At 32.2% G+C, this 17,318-nt stretch overlaps 1 protein-coding gene across 1 annotated transcript in view; it reads right to left on the bottom strand.

The window, feature by feature from the left end:
• Positions 1 to 17,318, bottom strand: part of LOC128985255 (cytochrome P450 4g15-like) — a 68,176-nt gene that overhangs the window by 6,394 nt on the left and 44,464 nt on the right. Inside the window, exons 2-5 of the mRNA XM_054404646.1 lie at positions 4,938 to 5,013; positions 1,833 to 2,014; positions 629 to 747; positions 308 to 419 (exon numbers count right to left, since the gene is read on the bottom strand). Coding sequence (XP_054260621.1) covers positions 308 to 419; positions 629 to 747; positions 1,833 to 2,014; positions 4,938 to 5,013 — 489 coding nt within the window. The remainder of the gene's footprint in view (positions 1 to 307; positions 420 to 628; positions 748 to 1,832; positions 2,015 to 4,937; positions 5,014 to 17,318) is intronic.

Genomic DNA, 17,318 nt, shown 5'->3' with positions numbered 1-17,318 from the left:
GCATGGGGATTTGAAAATGGCTCTTTTAATCAAGGGCGACTTGTTATCGAGGTTCCACTGTAGTATTAATTTTACCTGGTGTAAATGTGGTTAGTTTGGACAGTATCAATGTTCATTCATGATATATCATAAATTATTGAGAAAATGTTTGGTAAAACAGATATTTTTATGCAACTAGCGTCACATAAGAGTTTTACTAAATACTTTCTTGCATTATTAGTAGATTTGGTGTACTAACAAGAGTGGCTTGTTTGTGATTATAGACAAAATAAAACTACAATTATTATTGCATTAGTTTTTGTTTTACCTGGAGATAGCAAAATACTGCACACCAAAGGTCCAACGTCACTATCTAGACCTTCCTTGAAGAATTCGTACTCGTCTGATTTGTCTATGGTTTTTGCACTGTTCATAATAGTCTGGAAAAATATAAAATACATTCAATATTATCTAATCAATCTAATCCATCAGGGACGCTGACAGTTAAATTAAACCTTATGTTTCTAAAACAACTTCAGTATTTTTATAATCCTTGCAAGATTATAAAATTTACAAGATTATAAAATTTACAAGATTATAAATATTTTAATTAAATCTAAGGTTAATTTCACAATTGTTTAACACTTACCCGAATGTCCTCGTACTCATGCACAATCAAGAGAGGCAGTGGTCCAACCCACAAACAGATTGTACTTATACTTTTCTCTATAGCTCTCCGGGACATCTCCAGCAAGTTTGCGGACCCCGCTAAAAATAAAAAAAAAAAAATCAGTCTTTCGGTAATTCATAAAACTATTGTTTATAACAATTGTTTGATACATTTGTTCATCTAATGTAAAAATAGAATCGAATTGCGTACTATTAGAACTACGGTATAACATTGATTTCTTTCTTAGTCTATAATAATAATGAGTACGATACTTGCATGTTGATATTACACAACACATAGGAATGATAATGGGAAAGTTTTTGCATAATTTAAGTTATATGAAACTAAAATAAACTAACAAAGCTAAAAGTACCTAGACTGTCCATGTTTGTGGGATGGTATTAGTAGTGCTGAAATAATGGAATGGTATTTTTTAGATTAATTGACGCAAGATATTTTTAGTAGTTTCTCCACAGTTTTAATTACGAACAATTAATAATTAATTTTAAGCGTTTATAATTTCTGTTATTTTAATATTTATTATAGTATTTTAAGAGATTGCAAGTTTTCAAAAGAGTTTTTTTCAAGAACCAGTTAAATTGTTTTATTGAATTGTATGAATCTGTGATATATATTTTTTATGTCAACAATTCTTTGACTAGAGAAAACATTAAATTTCCATGGCTAAATTATATCCAGTTCCAAGATAAAAAGAGTGTAGTTGGATTCAGCCTCTAACACACTGTGCTGATAAAAGATTCAGATTTTTGTAGGATTTGGTAACTGTTTAACTTAGCCAAGCCGAAAGGCAACTTACTTCAAAAAAACCATAACATCCATAATCTCACATAAACTATCAACAAAAAATAAGGAATAAAATGTTTTTTTTTAACGGCAGCGGGATCTCTGTAAAAATTTTACAACGTCTAACCATCTTCTTGTTTTAATAATAAGTAGGTCATAGCTGGTCCTCAAAGAGTAAGTTTCTACTTCATCATCCAGAAGCCAATAAAAATACAAACTGATAAGTTTTCTTGGGGTTTTTATCCATACAGCACAAGCGTACCTTAAAAAAATACAAAAACTGTGTATCCAAAGTGTTTTACAAAAAGCAACGTTCATAAAAATTGCATCCCAACAAGTTTGTATTGTATCTCCAAATATTTTGAATTTTTCTACTCACCATCCAATCCCCAGAAGAGGTAGCCATGTCCTAGCAGCGGTATTGTAGGGAAGGTGACTGGAAGCTTGGTAGCCACCCTGATTAGATCTCTGTACCGCCATTGGAACCAGCAAAACATTCCACCCACCAACAGTATGCCGTAGTACAGCATATTGCCAACCGTCAGAACTTCAGCGGCCATCCTTAAATATATAAATTTGTTAATTAATCTCAAAATAAACCCTCTTCAAATCTTCGTCCCGACCAACCTTCCCCTTCTACACCCTGATCTTGCTCCCGCGTTCCAACTTTTGATTTCTCTCCAACTAACACTCTTTTTTTTGCACCAGCGTGTGTTTAGTAGTCTATATCATAAAAAAATATATATCCGGTATTTATTTCACAACTAAAAATTCCAATGTTTCATTTATTTGATTGATGTTTGCCTTTTTCCCTTACCCTATGTCAACCAGTTGTATAAAGGTAAGGTGGGAGAGTGGTAGAGCGCGGGGCTTCGGTGCCCGAGGTCCCGGGTTCAAATCCCACCAATCACAATGGTATCCATGTGATGATGCCGCAACCCTCTAGGACTAGCCTAAAATAATGTGTACAACAGTTCTGGGCTTGAACTATCGTCCTAGGATGTGAATGTGGGACATAAAAAAGGAGATTTAAGGACCTCCTTTATAGGTAGGAGATGCGTAAAGTTGCACGCAAGGCGAAATCGCGTAACTCGAGGACTATTTATAGCCTGCCATCCTTGGGGCAAAATCTATTTCGAAACACCTCTCAAACAGAACTTAAATTGAGCGAGAGAAAATCATTTATTAATAAAAATAAACACGTCTGCCTTAAAAATAACGTTACCAATGACACGGAAAAATATACGCTTGGATATTAAAAGATTATAACAGCTATAAGACTGATTACTTCATGTTGTATGTTGTTTTTCTGTATCACTGTGATATAATATATATGAGTTTACATAACCTTAATCACCAAGTGATCCATGTAAGTCTAAAAATAGGATTACGCGCGTTTCGATGTCAAAGTGTCATTGTCAAATCTTACAAAAACCTGTCTAAACCATGTGGTTACGTCATAGTCTTTCCGACACACACGTACAAAACACATTACCGGTACAAAAATACATTTGAAGTAGGCCTACTAACTGATTCGTGGTAAACGGTCGTCACATATTACAGATCTGCTCGAATACCGAGACTCGACTGATTAGTTAGTAGGCCTACTTCAAATGTATCTTTGTACCGGTAATGTGTTTTGTACGTGTGTGTCGGAAGACTGTGATGAGACCATGGTTTAGACAAGTTTTTGTAAGATTTGACAATGGCACGTTGACGTCGAAACGCACGTAATCCTATTCTTTGGACTTACATGGATCACTTGGCGATTAAGGTAATGTAACCTCATATATATTAAGACTGATTAATTTAGATTTTTTGTCATATAAATGAGTCGATGTACCTCTTAATGTTTAATGTATAATAATATTCAAAAATGATCCGTCCAAATCATATGGTTCCCAAAAGTTCACAAAAATGTTGATAATGTTCCCCTAGAACCAATAAACAATCCAATGACCTCCATTTGTTTAATTAGTTGAGTCAATGCAGAACTGTACATTTCTAAAATATATTTTGTTTTTGAATTACGAAAAAGAATAAGCGTAACGATTATATTGGTTCTGTTTATTGACCCACTAGCCAACAAATAGTAAAGCAGTTCTCATAAAGAGTAGGACTATTACTTCTTGTTATCAAATAATTATTATCAATACTTGTTGTTAGGTTTCCCTAAAATAATCCGTAAATGTTCGATTCGATAAAGCTTAATGTGAATTTCATCCAGGTCTTAGAGTCATACAGTTTTATATTTAAAATTAATCACTATGTTAATATGCTATGGGAAAACACGATTTCAAAGAGATTCTAAAGTAACTTTAATCAAATACATACATTGGGTTAATGAAAAAGAACTGATTAAACATTGTCATTGTATTGAAACAGTGTAATAACCATTTTTATGAATGCTTTACATGACAAACAACACAAATTAATGTCAAGTAGTTAGTTTTCATAGATTCATTATTCTTTGCAAAAGCGTCAATCATAATATTTATTGTGCCAAGGCCTACCGATGTTTGTACTGATTATTACGAGTAATTATTGATTTTAAAGGTAGAAAATATGTTTTGAATTTACGTATCCCATTTAATAACAGGTGTCCAATATTAAATATTACTCGTCTAATGATTGGTTATCAAACATTCCACTTCAATGAGATCAGACCCAATAGTTTAAAATACCCTAATAGTGTTTGTTTATAAGAAATCAATGATTTTGGTTAATAATAGTTTAGGTATATATATTGTATATATATTTTTAATAGTATTATGTTTGCTTAGTGGTTTTTAAAACAATTAACACAATTTCGTATGAATCATAATGTCTGCTAGATCATGTGACTAGTTGCAAGCCTACGATTTAGAAAACAAAAAATATTTTATCTAGCTATTTACTGAAATGAGATGATTGTAACAACTTAATTTGTATTAAGGAAACGTTGCACATGTAAATAGAGCCTAAAATTCTGCTGATTATAATGAATCTTCCTTAGATGTAAGAGCAATTATAATATACTAAAATTATCGAAATTGACGTTAAACTAAAACATGTTTAAGTAGCAAAGAAGCTCAGGTACCAACAATATCACTGCAGCGGAAACTGGTGAAAAAACTTGAAGCTTTGACCAACTTTAACCTTTCGATTTACTTACTAGTCAGAACTATTTTTTTATACTAGTTAGAAAATAATTTCAGGTATAAATATCGTTATTGCAAGGGTACTTTGGTATTATACCGACATACTTAAACTTGAGTTGATTAAAACATTTCGTTGCGTTATGTTATGTTCTGTTAGGTTAACATAACCTAACCTAACCTAAGGGTTGGTGATTATTATGCCGGTACAATACCAAAGTATCCTTAAAAGAAGACACGTAGGTAAAATCAACGCAAAATTCATACATTGATTATGTGTTGTAAGTGTTGTTTGTAATCATGCAAAAGAAACAAATGCCTACTAAATAAATTAATTTTGTACTCACATTTCCCTCGCCCTGTTCCCAGTGAGATAGTCCACGATGATAACACACACCGCGAATATCCCGAGCTTCTTATAGTCTAGGAAACGATGGGTGCGAAACATGATAACTAATTGATGAGGATCTAGATAGCTGTGTCGGACTACTTGCTGAGCAGATAAGAAACGTCCTACTCACGCCGCCACCCCTAAGGCACAACCTTGGCATCCTTTCACACCTTGCAAATATTTAGCCCCATCGCTTGTTGACTATCACGTGAGCAGGTGAGATTCTTGGCTGGCGATCGTTTAAGAAGTGATGCACACAACTTATAAAATAAATTATCGCATCATGTTTGGAATAAAAAACTATGAGAAAGTGAAACATGCTACTGTTATTTTAGTGGTTATTGCAAGGAAGCCCAGACTGGTATATATAGAAGTGGTTATATTTAATTATCGCCTATAAATTAAGTCGTCTTCAACCCTTAATGATCATTCAAAAAGGGTCCCAGCTGATTAGGAACGTTTCTATATGGTAGGATTCCCCAATTTTTGTTATGCTAGTTTAGTAACGGTGCACATGAATATTATTTAAGACAAATAACTAGTGTTTGATTTTAAAACCAGTAAAGACAATCATTCTTTAAAAAAAACTGTATTAGTTTTATCACAAGGAGCAAAAGTAGCTATTTTTGGTACGCAATCGCGGGTTTTTTAATACGATCAAGTACCAAAAATAAAACACTTTCGCTACGTGTGATGAACAACTATTTTCATCATACTTTGAAAATAACCTAAGTAATTTTTTATCACTACAAACTTAGGCCACATAGTTTGAGGTTATCCAAATATTCATCAATGTTTACATTCTGTGTTTGTAAACATAACTTAAAATATAATGTAATTAGCAGCATTTTCAATCAAATTTTGAGACTAACGAACCGAAAAATTTACCACGTGATTTACCTGTTCGCTACTTGAAGTTACCCGAAAACGATGATTTTGCAGACGATTTATAGAACTAAAAACTCGTGTTTTCCAGGCCCAGGAATGGACGCTTGGAATTAAATCAATAGACTTTGTTAAGGAGCACATTTTACTTGGCTTCACAAGCCATTTTTTTGTGTGTTGTTTGTTTTTCTTATAACGGATAAAAAATGAAATACGGGAAACTTGAGTAAAAATATCGTTTTACCGCGAACAATCAGTCTTACCAACAACAGTAAAATTACCAGTGATGAGTGACTAGGTGAAACAACCACTGAAACCTTCGAAAATCCCTGCGTCGTCATCGACACCAAATATATACGTAGTTAGTATTTACCAAAAACAACCGGATGTTGGAAAATCCATGGTCCAGGTTGGTTTGAATTAAGTTAAGTAAGGAAGCATGTTAGTTGCTAATTTGGTAAAACTAAGTTCGTACCTGGAAATCTAAGAGACCTAATGGTATTACACGATTTATGCATATTGGTAGTTATGTTTATATACCACCGCATACCAATTACACACTTGATCGTCTTTTATAACATTTGTAGAAATGTACTTTACTCTAAAAAAACATTTGTTCTTCTGGTATTTTATTAAAAACATTTTAATCGGTTATTAACATAGATCAAAAATTAAATACAAATCCATTAACATCTAGTACAGTACAGTAAAACTCGGGTTCACTTAAATCCCCTATCCGCTTGGGTATTTGAAAAAATGTATACTTCAAAGCCTTTCACATTTTTTCAAATGTTCTGTCTATAAATCAACTAAAAATTTCGTTTGAATTTGTGGTATACGCGATCCTTTCAACATACAGTATAATAGAAAATGTACACTCTTTAACTACATAGTAACGAATAGTAGTTAATACAACAATAACGAACAATAATCCTCTCTCTCTCTCTCTCTCTCTCTCTCTCTCTCTCTCTCTCTTTCTCTCCACTCCATAAGCAACTTTTTCTTCATTTTTTTATATTAAATTATTACCATTTGCAACATGTATAGGGCTTACTCAAGTAAATTTCCATAATTGACTTCTCAGCTATACATTAATAAAAAAATCTTTAATTATGATTGTTACACATGTTTCTTTAGTTTATACATCATTGTTTATTTAGTCCCCGATGTAAGCTCTAAACCACTGAAAGGATCTGCCAAGTTAAACTAATCATCTGTTCGCCACCTTTCTAAAGGCTTTTCACGATTGAGAGCGTTCTGTGCCAATATTCCGATATCGGCTTGGAATTTATGATGTAGTTATTGGGTTTTCATGTTTAACAGTTAAGCAGAATTATCTTATCACATATTCACTTTAAAGTCGTTTTCAGTTTTTAATAATTTTAAGACAAGGCTGCAATTTTGTGTGGCTTTAAGCTGGATTGCATAATCAGTGTAGAGTTCAAAATGCATTAACTGTGTAGCCTCATTAACTTATTAAATAGGACCAACTACTTGTTAAGATCTGGGTCAGTAAGGTTCATTTTCAAACCATCAAACCTAAGACAAACCTTACGACATTTCTAGGATCGAACCTTTATATTTTGGTTATAAGCGGGGTTCCATTACAAGTGTTTGTGTAGACTTGCTTTGTTGTGATGGCACTTAACGATAACACCTTTGGAGGTGATGAGAGATAACAGACCACTGAACAGGTGATTAAATTAGAACGGATAGCGTTAACTACTCTGAGAGTGAGACGAACGGAAAGCAGGTTGTTAATACACACGTATCAATCAACTTTATCTGTTTGTCAGAGATAAAATGCGAGAGATAGTGAAGATTTTGCTGATTATTGGCGTGACATTGTCAGATTCCAAAGGGATTTCGAATCATCAGGAAATAGCAAGATTGGCGAGGAGGGTAGACCAGTTTGTTATAAAATCGTTTTTGTGTTTCGTGCACCAATTCATTTAGCATTGGTAAATAATAATAATAATTTTTATCATGTAATTGCTTTTGTAATGAGTTCTATGTATAATTGGTTAAAATTGTAAACAATACATAGTAAAAGAATAGACACAATATCTAACTTAGTGGTTAAAAAGATCAACAATATTTGTCCATGAGTATATTTTTTTATCCATAGACTCACAAGTACACTTCTTATTCCATTAAAAAATAAATTATGACTACTTTAACTCCATTAAGCCTGTGAATATATACAGGGTGTCCCGGAACTCTCTACCAATATTTTAGGGCATTGCGCCTGGGTAAGAAACATAACTAAATATCATATTTAAACTGTCCGGAAGTCCTTAGTTACTCACACAGCCACCATTTTGTTTTTTTTTTAGTTATTAATTTTTTTCTAAAGAATGGTTAAACATACGAAATGGAAACTTTGCACAAACATTTATGACAACTAGACAAAGCTATCAAAAAGTTATCACGATTTTTCAAATTCATAAAACAAAATGGCGGTAATTTAAAATTTTTGTAAAATCAATGGTTTTTGAGTTATTTAAGAAAGAAAATTTTAAATGGCCGCCATTTTGTTTTATGAATTTGAAAAATCTTCATAATTTTTTTGCAGCTTTGTCTAGTTGTCATAAATGTTTGTGCAAAGTTTCCATTTCGTATAGTTAACCATTCTTTAGAAAAAAATTAATAACTGAAAAAACAAAATGGCGGCTGTGTGAGTGACTAAGGACTTCCGGACAATTTAAATATGATATTTTAGTACGTTTCTTACCCAGGATCAATGCCCTAAAATATTGGTAGAGAGTTCCGGGACACCCTGTATATTGGCTCTATTCATGAAAAAACTGCTCAATTGGCTCAATTAGTTTTTATATTGTACATTTTATGATTATATCAAACCTTGCCATAAATCTTTTGGTAGTATCAGATTTCTGAAAGTAAAAAAGTACATGAATAATATTTTAAAATGAATATACCACAATTTCCTTTAACTATTGATGTAACAAAATTAAGTATATTCTATAATTTTTTTTTACTTGGTGCACATTTTAAGCGTTGTAGACAGGTAAATAAACAGATCGATGACCATTAAAAACCACTACTTCATTTAATGCATATGTCTGAAAAGCATAAAATGTTCAATTACGAAAACTAATTACAAAAGCCGTCTATCAGTGAGCATATTAATATTTCCTCAATCCCAGACAACTCTAATTGAAAATTCTGGTTATTTACTATGGATTAAATATTATTTAAATCCATCAGCTTTTTGAATATATTATACTACATTCCAATCCTTTAATTACTTTACTTAGATAAATATCAATTAATTAATATTAGTTTTCCTAAAGTTATTTAACCTCCTAGTTCCATTGAATACAAAATGTCCTTTCAATTGCCTCTTAACTAAACTCCATACAAACTTCTTAAAGTTCTTTAAGTTTTTATGTCTCCCAATGAATTTAGGGACATTAATTTATTAAGTTACAAACTTAAAATTCGTTTGATTTTCAATAATCGGATACTCCCATAACCATAGGCCAAAATCATTACTCTTAAACCCGTTTCAACTATTTTAAGCCTTCCTGCTAAGTTACTACTTACATAATCTTTGAAATATTTTTATTTAATTGTAAAATAAAAAACTATAACCTGAAGAATGGGTGATTTAGTGTCAAATTCTCACGTTTTATAGATTTTAATGATGGGCTGGCATGCCCCACTCGCAATTAAAGTTCAAACTATTTATTTTAAACATCATTAGTCAAAACAGAAATATTAGTCAATACCATAAACTAATTCATCTCGATTTCTTATTTATCAACAGTCAAAACTATATAATACTAATAATAAATAAATATCAACAATTCTTACGAACCTAATATGAGCTTTATGCTCTATAACTGGCCACGATAATTTTCAACATCGATATTGCTGCTGTAGCATAGATTTTCTATTGGGAAGAAAACATTTCAAAAATTGAAGGAGATGTCCACAACACGTACTTTAGCAAGAAATCTTGTTTCCCCTGCTTGCTCATAAACAATTCAGAATTCTATCTTTCCACCCTTGTGTCGGTGGTGACAGGGTAACAAAATACGACATTTGACAATATCCAAAAAATAAAAAGTAAAATTCACAAAAAAAATGTATTTTGATTGAGGATTTCAGTTTAATTTTATACGAACAAGAATTTACACGAGTAAGGCTTATCATATAAACTTACAGTTACGTAAGCAAAGAAACATATGTAACATTTACTAATGTATAAGATTATTTTAATTATTGTACTCTTGTACTATTGTATAAGTATAGAAGGATAGGAGTGCTCTAATGTATGGGAGCTATATCTATAATAAGTGGTTTAATTTTAAACTGAATTACCTGCGAGAACATGAAGGTAGATTTACAAACATTTTATCTATGATAAAAGCATGTCAATAAACATTTTAGTATCAAAGTTAAATATTCTTAAATTTTAGAAACACAGTGCCTGTCATCATAGCGTTTCGCGATTATGTACATGATATAGACAAAAACAGTTTATAGATTGTCAAACATTTACGCTTCAAAAGCTTAAAGCATTTGTAAAGTTTACTTTGTTTGTGTAAAAAGTCATAGTGGATTTTTTAAAACTATTTATCTTTTGATGATACTTAGTATTAAAGATATAACTTATTCTTATCCCTTTGTTCAAGGTGATAGCCAAATTACTTTTGTATTTAAGATAATCTACATTTTAAATAAATCTTTTTATATTTAGAATACCCCCGCCGCAGCAAACCTGCAGACTAAGCGAATTTCCATTAATCTGATTGGATTTACACTAAAATGCCTCCATAAAAATAGCACATGTATTTCCTATTTAAATAGAATTAGTTTAACGAGTACTTAGGTTTGCTGCAACAGGGAGGGGAAAAAAGATTTTTTTTATAAAATGATAATAATTTAGTAAGAAATAAAAGTATTTCCCAAAATCGATCAAAATATGTTCATAAACAAGCAAACTACAACAGTTGACTAATTCTCCATAAGAATAACATGAGAATTTTAAAATTACAATTTTTTATAATTTTCTCCGTAACAATTAGGCGCATAATAACGCTTCAATATACTAAATTATTTGTTTTTTAAGCTCTACAAAATGGTTTAAAAATTAATTGTGAAATTTCGTGTTTTTAGGGTCAAAAATGGGAAAAACCTATTTTTACCCCATAAAACCCCCCATAACCCCCGTTCCCATAGTCCGATCATGCTGGTTCGCGAACTCATTCAAGTTTATCCCGCCTTACACCTTCAAACCAAATTTTATCAAAATCGGACATAAATTACTCAAGTTATCGTGCGGATGGACATATATATATATATATAGATAGATATATAAAAATATGAACGAATGGTGTTTTTGGCCTCTGGGGACATCAAAATGAAAAAGTAAATCGGTCCCGGGCTTAGGCCTTACCATGAGACCTACGGTAATAGCTACTTCCCTATAGGGAAATTCGCTAAAAAGTGGCAAAACATATTCACACCTGTTCAGTGTACGGATTAAGTACAGTAGAGAGTTTACATGGTAAAACATATCACAAAAATTAAACTATACGTTTAAGATACTTCTTCAGTTACTCGACCACAAATCTTACACCTTGTGAAACAAAGTCCCTAATGGCCAAACTCAAGCCATTCGCCCTGTAGTTAAGATAAACTTGTGTATGTTGTAGCTAAGTTAGAGAGCAATATGTCTAACACATGGCTCGCAGAAATAACAAAACATTTGGAATAATTAATCTGAAACATTTTGTAAAACATTATAAAAACCCTAATTATCCTTTCTTGTCTTATTTGTGAGTAAGTGAATTAATGGGTAAAACCATCTGATCCCTATTTTTATAGTGTCTCATAATATTTAAAGTTTCCAAATATTCTCAAATTTTTTAGATTTTCTAAAAACTAATCTTTACAAGTCAAAAATTAGAAAAACATTTTATACTATTTTACTTATCTCTATTATTGTTTTACAAATAGTTTAATAATTCTAATTACGTGTATACAATTTAACTGCAGATGATGAAATTAACTTACATATTTGAATCAAAGTAAATGAGTCATCATACAATAATATAATTTAAAACTTGGTATTGAAAAAATAATATTGAATTGGAAATTTTACCATAATCAATTTACCTTCAACAATACAAGCCACAGCATCTTATTTTACTGTTTACTAAAATATTCAATTGTTAAGTCTGACTTCTTTGACATAAATTAGGAAGAAAAGTTGAAATGGTAGGTTGTGTCAGAAACAGAATATTGAGAAGAACCGAATTGTCTCTTTCTATCCCTTAGGGAGGTTATAGTGATAGCTATGAGTTATCTTTATCTTGAAGACTTATTTTCTACCATCAAACATCGTTCCCGTAGTTCTATATACCAAAATGAAAAAAAACTACGCCAATTTTCTAAAGATAAATGCATCGGAAGTTTTTGTGTTTGGTTTCTTCATTTTTCCAGTAAAGTAAGTTTTACATAAAGGTACAACACAAACAGTTACGAGTTACAGTTATAACTTTAATTTTCATACCTTATAGATTGAGTACAGCTAGAAATGCTGTGTTTGTTATATGTGCTGTGTTGTTATATGTGTATGTTTATAAATGTAGTTTTAGTTTTTGCTTTCAGTTTAAAAAAAGAAGTTAAACATGTTACAGCAAAAAACTAAGATATGGATGGCTCCTCAGATTTGTGGAATGTGGAGAAGGAGACATAGTAAATGTTTATTGGGTAGTACTATCTTTTTAGGTTTGTATCGTTATTTAGTTTTAGAACAATTAACTACGGTCATTACAAGTAAAAATTGGAACCCTGAAAAACTTGCAGCAGGTCCTATTACCGACACTTTCTCGTAAGCAGTACCGTAATCACTTCTAAACGGTTTTCAAGAGTTAGATAGGATTGCCACTTTCACTCGGGTAAATATATCTTACAGGGCTCTGACCTTGGCCTTGAATAAGTCAATGTTATCGTATTCTCAATGTAGCCATAAGCCAGTTCATTACTCCGAAACTGTTCGTAGTTTTTATCTTAAACTTTTTTGCTTCACTGTTTAAGGCCTAATAATTATATACATAACTGATCGTTGTAAGTTTTATATTTTACACCCCTAATTTCACTTGTGGCATCTTAGTCAAAAATAAAACAACTCGTAGAACTTTTGGTAGCAACCGAAATGCATTCAACTCTACAAATAGTATTTAACATTAGCAAGACAGTTCACAATACCTACTTCCAACCAATCAATGAAAGTAACATAATTCGCTGTTTAGTTATATACAATGAAACAATTTAAACATTTTCCCCCTTTAAATTGGTTGGATCATTTATAAAACTACCTTTGAATTATTATTGGCTATTTAAGCTGACTGTATAGCCTGTTTAATAGATAACAATAACATTTTTACAATATCCATTGTTGTGTTGTAGCATATTATTGTTAGCAACGAGGGTGGGATACGAACCCACGCGTGCAATACATTTAAAATATAAATGCATTTAATTAATGGGTCCAGACTAACAGATATAATAATAACATATAATTAGGGAGCATCACTATGTAAAAGCGCACACAGTGCACCCCAACTCATTTTGGGGGAAAAACTATATTCGGTGGTTAGCGCCAGGTAGGCCTATTTACTCCTCTGCTTTCTGCTAATAGTTCTATGCTAAAAAGTAAGAAAGATTAATTAGTGATAATTTTTTATGAGGTACTTTTATTTCCTAAAGATGCAATATTTTCTGTCAAAATATGCATACTCTTCCATTGATGGAGTTAGGCACAACCTTTTAGAAGAATGAAAATAGAGCTTTAGGAGAATATATTTAAAAAATATTGTGACTACAAAAAAAAACACTTAATAAAATTCAATAAAAGCTATAGGTACGTAGTGGGAACAATAGCTTCGGGTTAGACATTTCAAAGGTCAGGGCCGTGTATATATTTACCAGAGAGAAAGTTTTCTAACCGTCTCAGCCACGCAAACCGCCTACAAGTGACACTAGAAAAGTTACTTGATCTTTCTGCAGTAACATAATTCTAGGGATTTTCCTTAACTTGGACGAAAGAAGAATATCAATCACAATACTTCAGGATTTAATACTTGATCAAGTTCCTGTGCAGAAATAAATTGAATCTTTATATCGGCCATACATTCATGTACCTTAAATAAAGTTAAATTACGAATATTAACCGAAAGTTGTAGCCATTGGCTTGTATGTAGTTCTACAACCATCAGTTTGCCTTTCGACTAGTCAATCTTTTTATAACACTTAAAGTTAGAATATTAAGTTAATATAGTACAGGGCACGCTCATCCTCGAAAAGCCAAATTTTCTTTTCTGATACGCTTATTTGCTCAAGTAAATCCCTTCAAAATCAAATGAAATATGGTATAAACTGAAGTTTGTCAATGATGTTATATCCCTATAATCATATTTTTCAGTTTACTCACTACATTTTTGTATTTTTAAAAAAATCCACTTTATTAAAATTCTGCTTGGTCAAAAATATACCAACTAATCCACAAGTGTTACTAAAATCATATCATTTTCAAGGTGGATTTGTTCTATTGGGTATATTATAAATTTATTCAAGAAATAGGCTATACCTACCCTGATAAGGATGGGATTTAGATAAAAGTTACGGATATAATATTACTAGAGATACAATATCATGACTGGGTCAAAACCCATTGTGAAAATATTTTAGAAACTAAATCTGTTTGGCTGTTCAAGCAGCTTTAGTGGTAAAAACAAGTACTACAAAGTCAGTTTTGCTGTTTAAAAAACCGCAAAGTTTTAACCCCTCATAAAGTTAGATAAAGATTCTTCATCACTTCATGGAACATGTGTAAAATTGGATGTAATGAAAAAGGTAGTACTGCAAATAACCGTGACGTTAGGCAAGCCTATGTGTTACTTTTAGCGAATTTCCTTATAGGGAAGTAGTTATTACCGTAGGTGGCTCGGCAAGACCTAGACCCGGGACCGATTTACTATTTCATTTTGATGTCCCCAGAGGCCAAAAACACCATTTGTTCAAATTTTTATATATGTATATATATATATATGTATATATATATATACTTTTGTGCCCACCCGGTTTGGCAGTCAGTGCGCTGGTAATTTACTCGATGTGGCAGTCACCCGCCCGAAAGCCAGTCAGCTCTCCCATAAGCCAGTCAGGTATGGCTTCCCGTGCACTTTATACGTATGAAAACAGCAAACCGGTGCTGCTGCCTGTGTCGATAAGCGTAACTGCAATACCAATGCGGAGACTGTCTCATCGTGTGTTCTATCGTGGAGTAGCCAGTACGGCACCCTACCCTACTTTGTAGCGATAAAACCCAGCGGTCTGTAACCTTCGTTTACTCCTTGTTACTATTTGTGTTGGGATAGTGATTAACTACGTGTTAATGTTTAAACATGTTCATACTCCAAATAAATATGATGCACCTCTAATAAGGATCGTCGAATATTAATTAATTATAATTGGTTGAATCTTGATCCTACCCGTTCATCATCTCATATTTTAAGTTATTTTGATTTTTTTACCTTCAGTTGAAATTTTAGTCAACTTCTCCTTTATACAATATTTTTTATCCTAGTATTTACAGTGTTTCCACGGACCGGGAACTATACGGATTTTCTTTATCTCGAGAAATATACGTGAATCTTGTCCGAGATACTGGAACTGTTTTTTACGCAATTGCGTAACGCGAAGGATAAGGAAGCAACAAAAAGTGGTCACGAGTGCAAATACGGGGGGGAGGCGGGTACAATATAACGAACGCCAGAAACGATTATTTGTTTACTTTTCAGATTCCTTATCAAATCTCTCTCTCTCTCTCTCTCTCTCTCTCTCTCTCTCTCTCTCTCTCTCTCCCTCTCTCTCTCTCTCTCTCGCTCTCTAACAATGTACAGATTGTGGACTTTACGATTTAAGTTTTCCTGCAATTATTTCAGTTCAATCCCATACCTATCCTTATGGTTTCCTATCTATTATTTTTCAAAATAAATAGTAAAGCAGGTTAAACTATTTTTTATTTTATTTTCTTGAAACCAAATACTCTTTACCATCCGGTATTCTGCAGAGTCAAATGTTTAACACTGTGTTTATAAAAATTGAATGGCCACACAATTTTGTGTTTTATTTTTTTTTTTACTAATAGTAACTGGGATATTTATATATACCAATAAGTGCTGCAAGCTGTAATAAATGCTGCTGATTAATATCAAAATAAGTTATAATTTATTTTGTATAATACATCGGTCATTGAATACAAACCATAATGGGTTTTCTATTTGTAACTTTAACTTGCAAATACAGTAGAACCTCGCTTAACTGGAGTCGCATCATCATGATGCCTATATATTATATAACCTCACAAATCCCAAGAAAATGTTTTATTAACTGTGTTTTTCAGTCTAATATTTCGATATGAACGATATATTTAACTATTTACGGTAATTTTTATGTGCAGTAGGTTCCCAATTATTGAAATATTACAGTTCATTTAACAAAAATAAGATGGAAGCAAAACGGAGAAATATCGATCAGTATCGTCAAGGTCAACCTATACGCTCGCACCTACAGACTGACAATCTTGCTCTGACACTGACATACTGACAATCGTCTGCTTCTGTCTGCTGTCACAACACTACAATATTTTGTGGTTGGGTCGTTGGGTGATTAGTAACCATGACAACTTGTGGATGTAGAGAAACCAAAGAAAGAATAGAACAAAGAGAAATAATAAGAGGTGTTTTACATCATTTTTATCTTTATCTTATTTTTATCATTGTTATTATTACCAGAAAGACTTAAGTACAGTACTATAATTTTATGGTGTTTTATGAGTTATTTAATATTTTTATTCCCATACTTCTGTTCTGAAACATCATGTAGTAGTAGCCTAGGATGACTACCGTATCAGTAGTCTTCTAGTCTACATTTTCATTTTGTTTTGTTCTTTACGTGATTTATTGCTGTACAGTAAGCAAGTTTTGTTTTGTTTGAGTAAGCATACGGTGTAGTTTTTTATTAGTAAACCAAGGTTAATGACTTAACATATCACGGTTGCGCAATACCTATTGTAGTTTGACTATGTAAAATGCAAATTTATAATCACGTTAACGTCCATTTATATAGTGTCCCGGAACGGCATAGTTCCTGAGTAAGAAACATATAAATATCATATTTAAATTATCCAGAAGTCCTTAGTTACTCACACGGGGAAAAAAAGTTTTAGGCCTAAATCATTTGAAACCTGTACATTACATATTTTTGGTCGAGTTTTCGACCACTGGACGACCACTAGTTAAAGTTAATTGTATTACAACAATCTTTATAGTAAGCAATATAAGCTTGAATCGGACTTATCTGCCAATCCATCATATGATAGTACGTTAGAGAGTATGCCCATGCTGAAGTTTTA

The sequence above is a fragment of the Macrosteles quadrilineatus genome, unplaced genomic scaffold (assembly GCF_028750875.1).
Source record: "Macrosteles quadrilineatus isolate MER2022 unplaced genomic scaffold, UCM_ALF_1.0 Scaffold_2__2_contigs__length_208266976, whole genome shotgun sequence".
Lineage (NCBI taxonomy): Eukaryota > Metazoa > Arthropoda > Insecta > Hemiptera > Cicadellidae > Macrosteles > Macrosteles quadrilineatus.
This window is presented reverse-complemented; position numbering and strand designations above follow the sequence as displayed.